The sequence below is a fragment of the Pelecanus crispus genome, chromosome 3 (genome assembly GCF_030463565.1).
Source record: "Pelecanus crispus isolate bPelCri1 chromosome 3, bPelCri1.pri, whole genome shotgun sequence".
NCBI lineage: Eukaryota > Metazoa > Chordata > Aves > Pelecaniformes > Pelecanidae > Pelecanus > Pelecanus crispus.
In genome coordinates, this window is record NC_134645.1 from 133,006,082 (window position 1) to 133,024,713 (window position 18,632).

At 64.7% G+C, this 18,632-nt stretch overlaps 1 protein-coding gene and 1 non-coding gene across 2 annotated transcripts; both read left to right on the forward strand.

Moving 5' to 3' along the window:
• The first annotated feature begins 5,767 nt into the window (after nt 1-5,767).
• Nucleotides 5,768-10,298, forward strand: ATRAID (all-trans retinoic acid induced differentiation factor). The gene is made up of 7 exons (XM_075708426.1): nt 5,768-5,842; nt 6,291-6,421; nt 7,704-7,775; nt 9,654-9,725; nt 9,793-9,914; nt 10,012-10,112; nt 10,194-10,298. The coding sequence occupies exons 1-7, from the start codon at nt 5,768-5,770 to the stop codon at nt 10,296-10,298; spliced, it is 678 nt and encodes a 225-aa protein (XP_075564541.1).
• A 1,190-nt stretch (nt 10,299-11,488) lies between these two features.
• Nucleotides 11,489-11,652, forward strand: LOC142593382 (U1 spliceosomal RNA). The gene has a single exon (XR_012830991.1). It is a non-coding gene; the product is annotated as a U1 spliceosomal RNA (small nuclear RNA).
• The last annotated feature ends 6,980 nt before the right edge of the window (nt 11,653-18,632 follow it).

Genomic DNA, 18,632 nt, shown 5'->3' on the forward strand with positions numbered 1-18,632 from the left:
TCCCCTCAGCCTCCTCTTCTCCAGGCTGAACACCCCCAGCTCCCTCAGCCGCTCCCCACCGGCCCTGTGCTCCAGACCCTGCCCCAGCTCCGCTGCCCTTCTCTGGACACGCCCCAGCACCCCAATGTCCTTCTTGTGCCGAGGGGCCCAAAACTGGACACAGCATTCCAGGGGCGGCCTCACCAGTGCCGAGCACAGGGGGACGATCCCTGCCCTGCTCCTGCTGGCCACACCATTCCTGACACAAGCCAGGATGCTGTTGGCCTCCTTGGCCACCTGGGCACACTGCTGGCTCATGTTCAGCCGCTCTCGCCCAACACCCCCAGCTCCTTTTCGGCCGGGCAGCTTTCCAGCCACTCTTCCCCAAGAGTATGCAGCGCTATCATCGCTTAAAACCTCTTCGCCTGGTGTGCAAATTAGCGAGCGTGCCCAGTCGTCCCTCAGCTTGAGTCTGGGCCGCAATTGCGGTCGGGGGCTCACCGGCCGCCGCTCGCCATCTCCCCCGCCGGAGTTGCCTTGCCCCTCATTCCCGCCTGGGCAGATCCCGGGCAGCTTTTCATGGTTTACTGATCAAGCCAGCGGCACGTCACCCGGACTTCAGCTCCCGGACAACCCGTTCACCAAACAAAAGCGCATTGTATGACTTAGTTGGGGTCACCTAGACTTCTGCTCTCAGACAATCTGAGCGAACGCATCGCTAGGGTAGGGCCGTACAATGGACATTATCTACAGCAGCATCAGATTTGGACGACCACTGCACGTGGAAGCTTTGTTGTAGCTTCTATTCTTTCCGGGTCTGTTACTCGCTGCCCTTCCCTTAGGATAAACCCTGAACGCTTGACTTCCTTCTGGCACAGCTGAGGTTTGGGTGGAGACGCGCGACGACCCTTCTCTGCTCGGGCAGCACGCAGAGGTGCAGTACCTTTAACACAGGCGTCCTCCTCTTTGCCCCCATCAGCAAACCGTCTACGTTATTGCCCTTGCGCCTCTCAAATCATTCTTCAGCATTCGTGAAAAAATTGCAGGAAACGCCGCAAACCCCGGTGGGGGCCGTGTCCGGGTTAATTGTTGCCCTTCCCGCGTAAAGGCGAGCGAGGGCTGGCTGTCCTCGCCTAAAGGGATGCTAAAGGCGGCAGACCGCCGCATCAAACGCCCGAAAATATCTTGCCCGGTGCGGCATTTGCAGAAGCACGGTGGACGAATCGGGCGCTGCTGGGTGAGGCGTCGCTGCGTAGCGATCGATTACCCGGGGGTCTCGTGCAAAGCGCGTTGCGGGTCCCCACCCTCAGCTCCCCTGCTCTCTCTTACGGGGAGCGTAGGAGCGTTGCGCGGTCCGGCGCACGCACGCTCTCGAAGCTCTGTTCGGTTTTGAACGCTCTTGAGGAATCGCGTGCTGCTTCCCAGCCCGAGGGGGGTCTCCTCCTTTTGTCTTTATGTTTACGGCTTGAGCCGAAGCTAGCAACCCCGCATCCGCGCTCGCCTTACTCCACAGCTTTGTTGGTATTTTTACCAACGCTTCCGGCGTTTTTAACTCATTATTTGGGCTTCCTGTGACTCCGGTAATTTCCTATGATTATTAAATCTATTCCCTCAGGTGACAAGTGTAATCCCACATCTAAAGCCCGCAAGAGCTCTCTCCCTAGCGGGCGCGCCGGCAAGCCTTCCGCCAATACAAATCGTCCCCGTGTACTCTTCTTCCCTACAGGTACCAGTAGGGGCTTGCTCAAAATCTCTTCTTTTTGTCCTGTGACGCCATTATTGAGATGGTATCCGTGGTCCGAGACCCCCGCGGGGTAAAATTCAAGAAGGAAAATGTGGCTCCCGTGCCTACCAAGAATTCAGCTCCACGACCTTCGACTTTGCCTGGAATATGTCCCCGCTCATCCGGCCGGCTTACCCACAAATTAGAAACTTCAAAGCCTTCCGCTCCCCCTGCAAGATCCACAGGGTCTCTTTCCTCCGGTCATTGCGATTGCGAATCTTCCCGGGGCGATTCCCCCCGGGGATAATTCCCCTTCTCTTGTCTTTCCCCGCAGCCGGCGCGGGCATTCCCGCTGTATGCGCCCTGAATTCCCACAGTAACAAGGCTCCCGTCCAACATTCCCTCCCGTTCCCCTTCCTCCTTCCCCCGGCTGAGCTCAGACCTCGCACGCGGTCGCCTTCGCCCTTGGCCGCTGTCTCAGCAAGGCTGGGACCGGACCATCTCAAGGGTCTTTTCCGACCTAAAGGATTCGATGATTCTCTCCCTTGCAAATTCCTCGCTAAAGCCACCGCCAGTAAATTGGCCGCCTCCTCTTTTGGGTTTGGTTTTTTTTTTTTTTTTTTTTTTTTCCTTTCTTCAGCCTGCTCAGCTTTTTGCCTTTCCTCGCCCCCCACCACGCACGAGCACAGCAACACTCAAAATCTTTCACAAGCCCCCTCCCCGCCGTGCGGGCGCGTGTTCCTTGAAGGAATCCCGTACGTCGGGGATAGCCATCCACAAAAGCGCTCATCGCCAGCGCGTCATTAAAACTCGGTGGCCTCACTCCTCCGCGTTTTAACAGAGCCCCCCGAGCCCCCAGCCCCGCCTGGCGAACGGCGCCGGGGGGAGAGCCCGGGGTAGCAGAGGGAGAATCCGAAGGCGGAGGGGATGGATTCGGCGGGGATAAACTGCTCACGGGGGATTTTCGGGGCCGTTCCGCTACTGCCGCCGTTACCCCCTTTTTCCTTTTGCAGCTTTTCTCCTGGAAGTTCTCTCTCCCCAGACCGCGTGTACCAGTCACCGCTCTGGTGCCGGTCCTCCAGTCGACGTCGCTCCGGCGCTGGTTTGTGCGGGGCGAATGCTCCCCGGGGCGGCCGTCGCTGCAGAGGCTCCCTCCTGCCACTGCAATCAGCGGCCGTTCGTCGCGGCATGACTGGATTGCACGCTTTGTAGATAATTCCGCTGTACCATAACTTTTCTCCCAATTCCGTAAGACCTCAGCCAAGAGCATCCCGTTTGCTACGCCGGGTGTGTTTCCCATTTCTTTTCCTAGTGTCAGAGTTCCGCTTACGTGCGTTTTACGCCGGTCAGGCCACGCAACATTTTTTACTTCTTGTGCAGTTGTCCTGGTTTCGGCTGGGACAGAGTTAATTTTCTTCCCAGCAGCAGGCACAGCGCTGTGGTTTGGATTTAGTAGGAGAAGAATGCTGATCACACGCTGGGCAGGGCACACGTGGCAGGGCACGGCACAGTGTGGCACAGCACGGCATGGTGCAGCGTGGCGAGTCACAGCAGACATGGCACCACACGGCATGGCACGGCGCAGCACAGTGTGGCATGGCATGCCGCAGCGTGGCATGGCACGGCAGACATAGCACAGCACGGCACGGCACGGCACAGCACAGTGTGGCACAGCACGGCACGGCACGGCACGGCATGGCATGGCACGGCACGGCATGGCACAGCGTGGCACAGCATGGCACAGTGTGGCACAGCACAGCACAGCGCAGTGCGGCGAGTCATGGCAGACACGGCACAGCACGGCATGGCATGGTGCAGCACGGCGTGGCATGGCACGGCGCAGCGTGGCATGGCACGGCAGACATAGCACAGCGTGGCATGGCATGGCATGGCATGGCATGGCACAGCACGGTGCAGCGTGGCATGGCACGGCAGACATAGCACAGCATGGCATGGCATGGCATGGCATGGCATGGCACAGCATGGTGCAGCGTGGCATGGCACGGCAGACATAGCACAGCATGGCACGGCATGGCATGGCACAGTGTGGCATGGCACGGCATGGCACAGCATGGCATGGCACACTGTGGCACGGCATGGCACAGTGTGGCACAGCATGGCACAGCGCAGCACGGCGAGTCACGGCAGACATAGCACAGCACGGCATGGCACGGCGCAGCACAGTGTGGCATGGCACGGCAGACATAGCACAGCATGGCACAGCATGGCACAGCATGGCACGGCATGGCACAGTGTGGCACGGCATGGCACGGCACGGCACGGTATGGCATGGCACCGCACGGCATGGCATGGCACGACACAGCATGGCACGGCACAGTGTGGCACGGCATGGCACGGCATGGCATGGCACAGCACAGCATGGCACGGCATGGCAAGACATGGCATGGCACGGCACGGTGTGGCACAGCGTGGCACGGCACGGCACAGCGTGGCGAGTCACGGCAGACATAGCACAGCACGGCACAGCGTGGCACAGCGTGGCACGGCACGGTGCGGCGAGTCACGGCAGACATAGCACAGCACGGCACAGTGTGGTGTGGCGTGGCATGGCACAGCGTGGCACAGCGTGGCACGGCACGGCGCGGTGAGTCATGGCAGACATAGCACAGCATGGCACAGCGTGGCGTGGCATGGCATGGCACAGCGTGGCACAGCATGGCACGGCACGGCGCGGCGAGTCACGGCAGACATAGCACAGCACGGCACAGCGTGGCGTGGCGTGGCATGGCACAGCATGGCACAGCGTGGCGTGGCGTGGCATGGCACAGCGTGGCACAGCGTGGCGTGGCGTGGCATGGCACAGTGTGGCACGGCACGGCACAGCGCGGCGAGTCACGGCAGACATAGCACAGCACGGCACAGCGTGGCGTGGCGTGGCATGGCACCGTGTGGCACAGCGTGGCACGGCACGGCACAGCGCGGCGAGTCACGGCAGACATAGCACAGCACGGCACAGCGTGGCGTGGCGTGGCATGGCACGGCGTGGCACAGCGTGGCACGGCGCGGCGAGTCACGGCAGACATAGCACAGCACGCACAGCGTGGCGTGGCGTGGCATGGCACGGCATGGCACAGCGTGGCACGGCACGGCACAGCGCGGCAAGTCACGGCAGACATAGCACAGCATGGCACAGCGTGGCGTGGCGTGGCATGGCACAGTGTGGCACGGCACGGCACAGCGCGGCGAGTCACGGCAGACATAGCACAGCACGGCACAGCGTGGCGTGGCGTGGCATGGCACGGCGTGGCACAGCGTGGCACGGCGCGGCGAGTCACGGCAGACATAGCACAGCACGGCACAGCGTGGCGTGGCATGGCATGGCACGGCGTGGCACAGTGTGGCACGGCGCGGCGAGTCACGGCAGACATAGCACAGCATGGCACAGCGTGGCGTGGCGTGGCATGGCACGGCGTGGCACAGCGTGGCACGGCACGGTGCGGCGAGTCATGGCAGACGTAGCACAGCACGGCACAGCGTGGCGTGGCATGGCATGGCACAGTGTGGCACGGCACGGCACAGCGCGGCGAGTCATGGCAGACATAGCACAGCACGGCACAGCGTGGCGTGGCGTGGCATGGCACGGCGTGGCACAGCGTGGCACGGCACGGTGCGGCGAGTCACGGCAGACGTAGCACAGCACGGCACAGCGTGGCGTGGCGTGGCATGGCACGGCGTGGCACAGCGTGGCACGGCACGGTGCGGCGAGTCACGGCAGACATAGCACAGCACGCACAGCGTGGCGTGGCGTGGCATGGCACAGCGTGGCACAGCGTGGCACGGCACGGCACAGCGCGGCGAGTCACGGCAGACCTGGCACGGTGCCGCACCCGCCGCTGCCCCGCGGGCAGGCGGGAAGCGCCCGGTGCCGGTGCCGGTGCCGGTGCCGGTGCCGGGGGGTCCGGGGGTCTCCCGGGACGGCGCCGCCCGGTGCTCGCCGCCGTGTCCGCCAGGGGGCGCCCTCGCAGCGGGCGCGTGCGGCGGGGCGGGGCGGGGCGGTGCCGGAAGAGCCCCGGTGGGGGGGGAGGGGCGGGTTCGGCCGGGGCCATGGGTGCCTTCGTCCTCCTCCTCCTCCTCCTGCCCCTGCCGCTGCTGCTGCCCCGGGCCGCCGGCGGGGCGGGGGTGAGGGCGGGGCCGGGGGCTCGGGGGGCTCGGGGGTGCCGGGGTCGGGGGGCTCCGGGGCTCGGGGGTGCTGGGGGTCGGGGGTGCCCGGGTCGGGGGGTGCCGGGGTCGGGGGTGCCGGGAGTTCCCGGGTCGGGGGGCTCGGGGGTGCCGGGGGTCGGGGGGTGCCCGGGTCGGGGGTGCCGGGAGTTCCCGGGCCGGGGGGCTCCGGGGCTCGGGGGTGCCGGGGTCGGGGGTGCCGGGGGTCGGGGGGCTCCGGGGCTCGGGGGTGCTGGGGGTCGGGGGGTGCCCGGGTCGGGGGTGCCGGGAGTTCCCGGGTCGGGGGTCGGGGGGTGCCCGGGTCGGGGGGCTCCGGGGCTCGGGGGTGCCGGGGGTGCCCGGGTCGGGGGGCTCCGGGGGTCGGGGGGTGCCGGCGCTGCCCGTGCCCCGCCGAACGCCCCCGCCGCAGGTGTGCGGGCTGTGCCCGGGGCCGCTGCGGAACGGCTCCGTCGTGGCCCGGTACTGCGCGGCCCGGGCCCGGGCCGAGGGCGAGGGGCGGTGCTGCCGGGAGCGGGGCGCCCGCCCGGAGCGGCTGCTCGGGTACGGGGGGGCGTGCACGGGAGGGGGGGGCACGGGGGGGGGGGCGCATGGGGGGGTGCATGGGTGGGGAGGGGGCACGGGGGGGGGGGGCACGGGGGGGGGGCACGGGAGAGGGGGGTGCATGGGTGTGGGGGTGCACGGGTGGGGAGGGAGCACGGGAGGGGGGGGTGCACGGGAGAGGGGGGTGCATGGGTGTGGGGGTGCATGGGTGTGGGGGTGCACGGGTGGGGAGGGAGCACGGGAGGGAGGGGGCACGGGGGGGGGCACGGGAGAGGGGGGTGCACGGGAGGGGGGGGCACGGGAGAGGGGGGTGCATGGGGGGGGTGCATGGGTGTGGGGGTGCACAGGTGGGGAGGGAGCACGGGAGGGGGGTGCACGGGGGTGGTGCACGGGGGGGGCACGGGAGAGGGGGGTGCACGGGTGGGGGGGGGCACGGGAGGGGGGGGTGCATGGGTGTGGGGGTGCACGGGAGAGAGGGGTGCACGGGAGGGGGGGGCACGGGAGACGGGGGGGGCACGGGAGAGGGGGGTGCATGGGAGACGGGGGGGTGCACGGGAGGGGGGGGCACGGGTGGGAGGGTGCACAGGAGGGGGGGCACGGGTGGGGGGATGCACGGGTGTGGGGGTGCACGGGAGAGGGGGGTGCACGGGTGTGGGGGTGCACGGGAGGGAGACAGGGGGTTTATGGGCTGGGGGGCTGCATGGTGGGAGGGTGCATGGGAGGGAGACGGGGGGGTTATGGGCTGGGGGTGCACGGGGGGTGCACAGGCTGGGTGCGAGGCAAGCGTGCGCTGGGGGCGCAGAGGGGTGCACGGAGCGTGTTGGGGGCCACATGGGTGGGGGGGTGCACGGGAGAGGGGGGAGCATGGGGAGGAGGGAGCACGGGTGTGGGGGTGCACGGGAAGGAGACGGGGGGTTATGGGCTGGGGGGGTGCACGGGGGGGGAGGGTGCACAGGGGCGGGGAATGGGGGCTGCACGGGTGGGAGGGTGCACAGGAGGGAGATGGGGGGTTTATGGGCTGGGGGGTGCACAGGGGGGGCACAGGCTGGGTGCGAGGCAAGCGTGCGCTGGGGGTGCAGAGGGGTGCACGGAGCGTGTCGGGGGCCACATGGGTGGGGGGTGCTCGGGGTGGGTGCGGGAGGGTGCCTGCTGCAAGGGGGGTGACAGGGTGGGTGTTGGGGGACACAGGGCAATGCAGGGGGTGGGGGGCACCCAGGGTGGGAGCGCGGGGGGGGGTGCCAGGCGCGCTGCCATCCCTCCCCCGACCGCTGCCCCCTCCCAGGCTGGACCTGAGCGACTGCTCCCTGCGCAGCCTCCCCCCAGCGCTGGCCGAGGCCGCGGCCGCTGTCGTCCTGTGAGTCCCCGCGCCCCCTCCTGCTCCCCGCGAGGGGCCGGGCCAGGCGGGGAGAGGGGTCTGGGGCAGGTTTGGTGGGACCCCCCCGCCTCAGTGGGCCCCTGGGCCAGCGCAGCCCTGCCTCGCTGGGCGCCATCTCCACCCCCACCGTCCCCGAGCCCCCAGCACCCTGCTGTCCCCAAGCCCCCAGCACCCCGATACCCAGGGGACAGCAGCCGCTCTCCACCCTGTTTGGACAGCGGTGGCACTCAGGGGGGTCCCCAGTGACTAGAAAAAGGGAAGCATCACCCCCATTTTTAAAAGGGGGGGGGGGGGACCCCGGGAACCAGGCAGCCTCTCCTCTGTGCCCGGTAAGCTGATGGAGCAGATCCTCCTGGAAGCTCTGTCAAGGCGTGTGGGTGGCAGGGAGGTGACGCGGGGCAGCCGGCGTGGCTTCACCAAGGGCGAATCCCGCCCGACCAAGCCGGTGGCCTGCTGCGGTGGAGGGACCGTGCCGGGTGGGCGAGGGAAGGGCAGCTGGTTGAGCCGTCTTGACTGCTCTAAGGCTTTTGGCACGGTCTCACGCAACGTCCTTGCCACTAACTTGGGGAGGTGCGGGTTTGGGCGACGGGCTCTTCAACGGATTAGGAATTGGCTGGACGGCCACGTCCAGAGCGTTGCAGTCGCCGAGCGGCTCAATGTCCGAGCGGGGATCAGTAACCAGTGGTGTCCCTCGGGGGAACGTGATGGGACCGGTACTTTTCAACGTCTTTATTAATGGCGTAGTGGGATGGAGCGCGTGCTCAGCAGGTCTGCGGACCGCACCAAGCTGCGTGGTGCGGTTGATTCGCTGGAGGTGGGGGCTGGCACCCCCAGGGTCATGGGCAGGTTGGGGGGGTGGGCGCAGGTAAACCTGATGAGGTTCCACAAGGCCAAGTGCAGGGACGGGGCAACCCCCGGTATCCATACAGCCTGGGGGACGCAGGGATGGAGAGCAGCCCTGCGGAGAAGGACTTGGGGGTGCTGGGGGATGAAAAGCCGGACACGAGCCGGCAACGTGCGCTGGCAGCCCGGAAAGCCAAGCCCATCCTGGGCTGCATCCCCAGCAGCGTGGGCAGCGGGGCGAGGGAGGGGGCTCTGCCCCTCTGCTCCGCTCTGCTCAGCCCCCCCTGGAGCCCTGCGCCCAGCTCGGGGGCCCTCAGCACCGCACAGACAGGGACCTGTTGGAGCGGGGCCAGAGGAGGCCACAGAAATGGTCCGAGGGCTGGAGCAGCTCTGCTCTGAGGCCAGGCTGGGAGAGCTGGGCTTGTGCAGCCTGGGGAAGAGAAGGCTGCGGGGAGACCTTCCTGCGGCCCTGCACTGCTGGAAGGGGCTGCAGGAAAGGTGGGGACAGGCTTTGGAGCAGGGCCTGCAGCCACAGGACAAGGGGGGAATGGATTTAAACTAAAGAAGAATAGATTTAGGCTGGATCTAAGGAAGAAACTGTTTACGCTGAGGGTGGTGAGGCGCTGGCACAGGTTGCCCAGAGCGGTGGGAGATGCCCCATCCCTGGAAACATCCCAGGCCAGGTTGGACGGGGCTCTGAGCACCCTGCTCTGGTTGAAGCTGTCCCTGGCACTGCAGGGGCTGGGCTGGGTGGGCTCTGAAGGTCCTTTCCACCCCAAACTGCTCCATGACCCTCTGACGCCATCCCAGAGGTACCTCGTCCCTTCCCCGGGGCCAGTGTCCCTGTCGGGGCGCAGCCTGGCCCCGGGCAGCGATGTGGTGCAGAGAGGGGACCCCCACCCCGTTCCCCGCCCTCGCCTGCCCTGCGCAGGGGCCCCCCGGGGCCGGTGCTGTTCGTGGGCGCCGGGGGGCAGCGGCAGGTGGGGGTCCATGGGGCCTGGCGTGTGTTTGCAGGGACCTGACGGAGAACCCCCTGACAGCCCTCCCCAGCGGCTCCTTCCTGGGCTTCACCCAGCTGCAGCACCTGTGAGTATTGGGGTGTGGGGGGGTGCGGGGGCCGCCGCGGCGCCGGGTGCTGAGCTCTGCTCCCCAGCGCGGTGCCGCTGGCACTGGGGTGCCCGGGCGGGAGCGGCGCCTGGGAGAACGTGACGACGCACGGGAGCAGCCGGCTCTGCCAGGGCCAGAGGGACCCCTGCAACGGCTCCGAGGAGCTCGGTACGGCGGGGGGCCGGGGGGGGCCGCGTCCCCGGCGCTGGGTGCTGCGGGGCTGGCCCCGGCCTGGCCCCCTGACCCGCCTGCTCTGCTCCGCCAGCCTGGCCGTGCCCTGAGAATGCCGCCTGCGCCCCGGACGGCCCCGGCCTCGTCCAGTGCCTCTGCAACAGCCCCTTCCACGGCTACAAGTGCCTGCGCGAGGTGACGGGACGGGACCCCCCCCCCCCTCTCCGAGTGCCCCCCGGAGCTGGGGCGGCGGTGCTCACTGCTGCTTCCCCGCAGGGCTCGTTCCCTGTGCTGCCCTTCTGTGGGATCCTGGGAGCCGTCACCCTGGGCCTGGCCCTCCTGCTGTGGGGCACCCAGCGCCGGAAAGCCAAGGCCCCCTGAGCGGGGACGGGGGTCTGAGGCCAGCGGCAGGGTTGGGGGGCTTGGTGTCCCGGGGGGGCTTTGTGTGCCAGGGGGCTCCGTGTGCTGGGGACGTGGTGTCCCGGGGGGCTCTGGGTGCTGGGGGGCTCGGTGTCCCGGTGGGCTCGGTGTCCCGGGGGGCTCCGTGTGCTGGGGACGCGGTGTCCCGGGGGGCTCTGGGTGCCAGGGGGCTCGGTGTCCTGGGGGGGCTCGGTGTCCCGGGGGGCTCGGTGTCCCGGGGGCCTCCGTGTGCTGGGGACGTGGTGTCCCGGGGGGCTCTGGGTGCCGGGGGGCTTGGTGTCCTGGGGGGGCTCGGTGTCCCGGGGGGGCTCCGTGTGCTGGGGATGCGGTGTCCCCGGGGGGCTTGGTGTCCCGGTGGGCTCGGTGTCCCGGGGGGCTCCGTGTGCTGGGGACGCGGTGTCCCCGGGGGGCTCGGTGTCCCGGGGGGCTCCGTGCCCTGGGCTCGGGCTCACCACGTCGGGGCTGGGGATGAATAAAGCCCACCGTGCCCTGTCCGTCTGTCTGTCTGGTTCCGTCCTGGGGCAGCGGGCGGGGCAGGCAGCTGCCCACGGGCACCGCGGGACCCTCCGTGCCGCTGTGGGGAGCCGGCCCGAGGGGCTGGGGCCGCCGCCACCCCCCGCCCGCTGCTGGGACCCCCGGCCCGAGCCCGCGCGGGGCTGGGGGCGGGGCCTATGGGGAGAGGGCGGGGCCTATGGGGAGGGGGCGTGGCCACGCAGAGCGCGGCGCTGCCAGCGGAGGCGCTCCGGGCCGAGGGGGGCGGGGCCTATGGAGAGGGGGCGGGGCCACGCAGAGCGCGGCGCTGCCGGCGGGGGCGCTCCGGGCCGAGAGGGGCGGGGCCTCGGGGAGGGGGCGTGGCCACGCAGAGCGCGGCGCTGCCGGCAGAGCCGCTGCGAGCCGCCAGGGGCGGGGCCTCGCGGGGAGGGGGCGCGTCCACGCAGATCAGGCACCGCGCGGGCTGCCGGGAGACTCCCCCCACGCAACAAAAGACCCCGCCGCTCGCAGCGTGTGGGCGTGCGTGGCAGAAGACGGTGGGGTGGGAAGGGCGCGGGTGTGGGGCGCGCGTGCCGGGGGTGTCGGGGGCTGTTTGTGGTGTGGCCGGGTGTTGTGTGTGCGTGGCGGGCGTTGCGGTGCGGTGCGGGGCGGTGTGTGTCATACTTACCTGGCAGGGGAGACACCATGATCAGGCAGGTGGTTTTCCCAGGGCGAGGCTCATCCCCTGCACTCCGGGTGTGCTGACCCCTGCGATTTCCCCAAATGCGGGAAACTCGACTGCATAATTTGTGGTAGTGGGGGACTGCGTTCGCGCTCTCCCCTGGTTTTCGTGTCCCAAGAGCAGAGCTGGCGGGGCTCCCCGCTGCGTCCCGGCGCGGCAGAGCGCGCTGCGAGTCGCGATAGTGCTCTGTCGCGCCCCGAGCCGAGTCGCGATAGTGCTGTGTCGCGCCCCGAGCCGGCCGCTGTCTGCGGTCCCTCCCCTCCCGCAGCGCGGGCGCACGAGCCCCGCCGGGGCTGAGCCGCTGGCGGGGGGTGCGGGCCGTCCCCGCGTGCTCTCCCGACGGCACCGGGCAGCTTCCATCGCAGCTTCGCGCTCGGGAGCCCGGGCCCCGCTTTCGCGAGCCGGTGGCCGATTCCAGCGGGAAACGCGGGCGCTGTCCCCCGGGCGTCGGTGGCGCGCGTCCAGAGAGGGTGCCCCGGGGTGCCCCGGGATGCCCCGGGACCCCCGGCCCGGCCCGCGGGTTTGGGGTTGAGCATGGCCAGGTTGGCCGCCAGCCGCCGTCCTGCTGTGGGCTGGCACAGAGCCAATTCCCGCTCCCGGCAGCGGGCGCGGCGCTGTGCTTTGGGGTCGGGATGAGAACAACGCCGGTGACCCCCCGACGGCGCGGCCGCTGCTGAGCAGTGCTGACACCAGGCGAGGGCTTTCCCGCTGCCCCCGCTGTGCCGGGGGCACGAGGAGCCGGGAGGGGGCACGGCCAGGACACCGACCCCGACTGCCCCAAGGGCCATCCCATCCCGCCCGGCGTCACGGGCAGTGTGGGAGCTGGGGGGGTTGGCCGGGGGCAGCCATCGCTGCTGGGGGACGGGCTGGGCACCGGCCGGCGGGTGCTGGGCGGCTGCGCTGGGCACCGCTTGCTTTGGAGATTCCTTTGTCGTTATGATTTTCTCTTCCTCTGCTGTCCTAGTGAGCCGCCTCTCTCTCGACCCTCGGGTTTCGCTTTCCTATTCCCCCCACCGCACCGCGGGGGCCGTGAGCGAGCGGCTGCGCGGTGCTGAGCTGGGGCTGGGGCTCACCCACGACAATCCCTGTCGGCGCCCAGCGTGGGGCTCAGAGGGTTCGAGATGGCGACAGATCTGACCGGAGCGTGGTAAAACAAATTCGTTGTAAGCATTTGCTATTTCAGTTTGGTAATCGCCGGGCGCAACGTTGATGTTCTTGCTCTCAGAGTTTTTGCGTCTGTTCTCAGAGCCGTGCTGTGCACCACCTTGCTCGCCGCACGTGCTGCCTGTCGGTACTTACGCGCCGTTTGTCACCTCGGGGAGATGGGTTAAGGTTATGGCTTTGCTGTACCGTGTACCACTGGCTTACGGTACGATAAAATTATTGGTCACGAGACCGAGCTTGTATTTGTACTCAGCATTGCCGTCACCTCTGTACTTCAGGAGCCATCTAGCAGCAATTACTAACAATTACACTTTTCACGTTTTCTCCTCGGAGAGCCAACCTATGGGGGAGACACCTTCCTCCACCTTCCCCGTCTTCTCCAGCCTAATTACCACAGCTCTCGAGGACTCTGAATATCCTTGGGATGTTCAAACCAGCACGTCCCCATTGCTGTGTCTCCTGAACGTCTGTCAGTCTTGCTTAGGGTTAAGCAACTATTTAAGAATATTGCGGTTACTCCAACCCCCGTGACGGGCACCGTGGCTACTCAGACCTTGGTGAAAGGCGCTGCGGCCGAACCAGAGAACCAACCCGTGTTGGTATCAGTCGCCCCCATGCACAAGAAGAAATCTTGGAAGCAAAAGTCAGCTCCTTTAGAAAGGGATGATGAAACACCAGGGCCACCACAAGGAGAGGAGGAGGAAGAGGAAGAACCCATAAATGAGATGGAAACCACCCGATCCCTATCCCTGAGCGAGCTGAGATATGCGAAAAGAGTTCAGCCGTCGTCCAGATGAGCACATCATCGCCTGGCTGCTCCGATGCTGGGATAACGGGGCCAGCAGCCTGGAATTAGAGGTTAGGGAAACCAAACAGCTGGGATCCCTTTCCAGGGAAGGGGGCATTGACAAAGCGCTTGGAAAAGGGGCACAAGCGCTCAGCCTCTGGAGGCGACTCCTGTCAGGCGTGAAGGAAAGGCGTCCCTTCAGGGAAGATGTTCTGTACCGCCCAGGCAAATGGGGCACCGCAGAGAGGGGTATCCGGTACCTGGGGGAACTGGGCGTGTGGAGGTGATTTATAGTGACCTGAACGACGAGCAATTCCCCAAAGATCCAGATGAAGTCCGGTGCACACGACTTTTGTGTTCAACAAACGGGCAGAGGTGGCACTTGGGGACATGGTTTAGTCTCATCTCCCCTTGACTGGCTTAGAGTGGACTTGGCAGTGTAGGTTAATGGTTGGACTGGATGATCTTGAAGGGCTTTTCCAACCTCAACAATTCTGTGATTCTATGATTCTATGACTCGTGGCGGAAGGTGGTACGGAGCACATGAGCATCGTATCCCAACTCGTTGGCAATACTGGCCTGGACAGATGACGAGGCACCAACGGTGGATGAGGTGGCCAGCCGACTCTGGGAATATGAAGAAAGTGTCTCTTCCTCTCTTGTCTCAGCTGCAGAGAAAATGTCCCAGGAGGTCCAGCAACGCGGAGAGGATCTGTCCTACTCCCCGTGTCCTACTTCCCACCTGCACGGACCGGTGTCTCGGCCATTAGGAGTCAAGGTCCCTATGCTCGAGAGAGGATGGAGAGGGTACGCGCCACGGGGCACCCTGTGGCTTTACCTGCGTGACCACGGAGAGGACATGAGGAAGCGGGATGGGAAATCTACCTCAACCCTAGAGGCACGGGTGCGTGAGTTGCAAGGAAAAACAATCACAAAAGGCGGTTCTGCCAGGAAAATTGCAGCTCCGGTTCCCAGTGGGCAGTTCCCCAGCGTGGAAGGGCTGATCTTACTCCTGGTCTTAATGAAGGGACTCCTGACTCATCTCTGCAAGGAGTGAACAGCGAATACCGTGGCCAGTGTTCGAGGGGCCCTGGCTCCAGCCAGGTGGAGGAAAGGGACAACCGGCTTTACTGGACCGTGCGGATTCCATGGCCTGGCACGTCAGACCCACAGGAGTAGAAGGCTCTAGGGGACACCGGTGCACAGTGCACCCTGATGCCACCAAGCTATAGAGGGGCAGAACCCATCCGTGTTTCTGGAGTGACGGGGGATCCCAACAGCTCACTGGACTGGAGGATGAAGTGAGCCCAACTGGGAATGAGCAGTAGAAGCACCCCGTTGGGACTGGCCCGGGCGCTCCGTGCATCCTTGGCACAGGTTACCTCAGGAGAGGGCATTTCAAGGACCCGAAGGGTACTGGTGGGCTTTTGGGATAGTGTCACGAATGCAGGTCTGTGAATCCTGCTGATTGTGTCGATTCACTATGAATGAGTGACTTGACACAGTTTGATTTAGTAACAGTTAGTATTTACTTGCAGTGAATTGCAGAATTTGGTTATAATATTTTCAATAGCACTCAATCATCAATGATTAATAAAGTGATTAGACAAAATTGATCAAAACAGTGACTTAGTTACAGATTCGAAGATGGCAAGGTTCACTCTTACTACATAGAAGCGCATAAAGGAGAATTAAGTCACAGTGAGTTAAAATGATTCGTAAAAGGATTGCGTATATATGGAATAAAGGCAAGGGGGGGGTCCTCCCGTTGAGCCACGAGGTTCAGACTAGACCCCCGTGCCTTCTAAACTCCTCCTCAGAGAGGAGCCCAGCTGCGGCTGGGTCTAGTCCTAGTCTCAGACTAGGTCGACACTTTAGGAGAGTAATGCTATAAGCATAATCCAGCAGTATAAAACTCCTTTTAAAATTAAATCGTACCTCTACAGACTACTTAAATTGATTCACGCATGCACGCTCACCACTATAAATGCATATATGACGATAGTAGACCTGTGAAAAATTCCCCTCGAGTTTAGTGAAACACTCGCGCCTAATGCCTTGGCATTTCTCAACGGGCGAGGGTTGAGCCTCGAGGAGTGAAGAACAGCAGCAGCCCGGGCTCCGCTGTCGGTCTCCGGCAGTGCAGTTCTGGTGGCAGCAGACTTTGGGAATCTGCTGGTTTTCGCTGACTCTGAGAGACGTTTCGATCAGAGGGAGATGCTGCTGCGGCCCGCGGCGGTCCGGGAGAGCTCCAAGGGCCTCACTTGGGACTGCCGTTTATAGCATTGTGAGATGGTTGACTTGAATCACCAGTAAATTTCCATCCGAGCCGCAGCTCGGGTCGGCTCGTTGCTGGAATTCCTGCAGCGATGATGCCACCCTGTTCCGAGGCTGTCCGGGGCAGCCGTCTGTTCCCGTTCCCCTCGTTAGCCATGCTATGAATGCTGACAAGGACAGGGCCGCTCTCTGCTCCAGCCGTGTAGGAGTTTCTGGGAGAATTAAGGGGCGCTTGACTGCCCAACGCGCTACGGCAAAGCTGCGGCTTGGAATCCCTGAGACTGTAAAGCGGCCGAAGTGAAGGGGAAAGACAGAACAGAAGAGCAGGGGCGGGAGGAGATGTACCACCACAGAGAGCTGCCTTGGAGACGGAGGAAATCAAACAGCTGTCCACCTTGCCCGGTCTCTCGGAGGGGCTCTGGGATGGCCCACAGACTCAGGGAGCGACGTCTGCGTGTATATAGCAAAGGACAGGAAAAGCGGTGGCGATTAATTGGAATTTATTGGAAAGGGTAGGGACCTGGGCATGATGTGGATGGCATAGAATAAGGCTGCTGTCCTGGTTTCGGCTGGGATAGAGTTAATTTTCTCCCCAGTAGCTGGCACAGTGCTGCGTTTTGGATTTAGTTTGAGAATAAGGTTGCCGACGCACTGATGTAGCTGTTGCCAGGTAGCGCTTACACCTACCCAGGGCTGGAGAACAGCAGGCGCTGATGGCTGCCGCAGCGCCGGCGGCAATATCGCACCAACCGAGGCTCCCTGCTTCCCATCCATAGCCTGGTTCGTCGACCGGAGAGCCAGGGAGCGATCGGCAAGACTCGCTCACCCTTCAGCAGTCCCACATGGCCAGCGCCAAAGTCTAACGGGGAGCGGGGACTGACAGCGGACTGTCGCGGCCTGAACGAAGTTACACCCTTTCTTCACGGAGAGGGTGGCCAAGCACTGGAGCAGGCTGCCCAGAGAGGGGGGGGAGTCCCCAGCCCTGGAGGGGTTCAACAAACGGGCAGCGGTGGCACTGGGGGCCACGGTTCGGTCTGCTCTGCCCTTGACTGGCTTAGCGCGGGCTTGGCAGCGTAGGCGAATGGTTGGGCTGGGTGATCTTAAAGGGCTTTGCCAACCTCAACGATTCCATGGTTCTACGCCACCGCTGAGTGCTGCCGTGCCAGACGCGCTGGAACGCCAGTCGGAACTGGAGTCAAAGGCAGCCAAGTGGTGTGCCGCAGCTGACGTCGCCAATGCGTTTTTCTCCGCCCCTTTGGCAGCAGAGCGCAGCCCCCAGCTTGCTTTTACCTGGAGGGGGGTTCAGCACAGCTGGAACCGACTGCCCAGGGGGGGAAGCACAGCCCCACCATTTGCCATGGGCTGATCCAGACGGCACTGGAACAGGGTGAAGCTCCAGAACATCTGCAGTGCATTGATGCCATCATCGTGTGGGGCAACGCAGCAGCAGAAGTGTTTGAGAAGGGGAAGAGAATAGTCCAAATCCTTCTGAAGGCTGCGTTTGCAATAGAACAGAGTAAGGTCAAGGGGCCTGCACGGGAGATCCGGTTTTTAGGACTAAAATGGCAAGATGGACGTCGTCAGATCCCAATGGACGTGATCAACAAAACAACAGCTGTGTCCCCACCAGCTAGCAAAAAAGGAAACACAAGCTTTCTTGGGCGTTGTGGGTTTTTGGAGAATGCATATTCCAAATTACAGCCAGATCGTAAGCCCCCTCTATCAGGCGACCTGGAACGATTTCAAATGGGGCCCTGAGCAACACCAAGCCTTTGAACAAATTAAACGGGAGATAGTTCATGCAGCAGCCCTTGGGCCAGCCCGGGCAGGGCAGGATATTAAAAATGTGCCCTACACCGCAGCCGGGAGAGCGGCCCTGGCCGGAGCCCCGGCAGGGAGCACCGGGGGGCTCGAGGCCGACCCCGAGGGTTCGGGGCCGGGACGCCGAGGGTCGCAGCCCGCTGCGCTCCCGCGGAGCGGGAGGTGCCGGCAGCACGGGAAGGGCTGGAGCCGCTCGGGAAGGGGCTGGCGCTGAAGCGCAGCTCCCGCCGGCACCGCGGCTGCCGGGGCTGGGCTGGGGGGCAGAGGGGGGTCCCCTCCGCGCAGCGTGCAGCCGGTGCTGCGGGGAGTAGGTGGGTGGCACCGGTCGCACGCCGGGCTCGAACAGGAAACCCCGGTCGCCCGGGAATCTTGGAAGTGATCATGGGCTGGCCAGAAGGCAAAGATTTCGGAACGTCCCCGGGGGAGGAGGCGACACGTGCCGAGGAGGCCCCTGTCGCGGTTGAGCCCCAGGCAGCGGCTCAGCACCAGCAGCCATCGCTGCCCCTGCCCCGGGGGGATGGGGGAGAGAATCGGGGGAGTGGGAGTGAGAAACACTCCTGGGCTGAGAGAAGAACAGGTTAATAATTTGTCCTGGTTTCGGCTGGGATAGAGTTAATTTTCTCCCTAGTAGCAGGCACAGTGCTGTGGGTTGGATTTAGTAGGAGCAGAATGCTGATAACACGCTGATGGTTTAGTTGTTGCTCAGCACTGCTTATGCCAGGCAAGGGCTTTTCAGCTTCCCATGCTCTGCCAGGGGCACAAGAAGCTGGGAGGGGGCACAGCCAGAAGAGTTGATCCCAACTGCCCCAAGGGCCATTCCATACCATCCGGCGTCATGGGCAGTATGGAAACTGGGGGGGTTGGCCGGGGAGCAGCGATAGCTGCTGGGAACTGGCTGGGCATCGGTCGGCGGGTGGGGAGCAATTGCATTGGGCATCACTTGCTTTGGATATTATTATTATTATTATATTGTTACTATTATCATTGCTACTTTACTTTATTTCCATTACTAACCTGTTCTTCTCTCAGCCCA

Bases quoted from the DNA above. Each gene is read 5' to 3' on its own strand.
- ATRAID (XM_075708426.1), top strand. From the start codon at position 5,768: ATGGGTGCCTTCGTCCTCCTCCTCCTCCTCCTGCCCCTGCCGCTGCTG. The intron at 7,776-9,653 runs GTGAGTCCCCGC...GTGTGTTTGCAG, and splicing joins GCCGCGGCCGCTGTCGTCCT to GGACCTGACGGAGAACCCCC. The intron at 10,113-10,193 runs GTGACGGGACGG...GCTTCCCCGCAG, and splicing joins GCTACAAGTGCCTGCGCGAG to GGCTCGTTCCCTGTGCTGCC.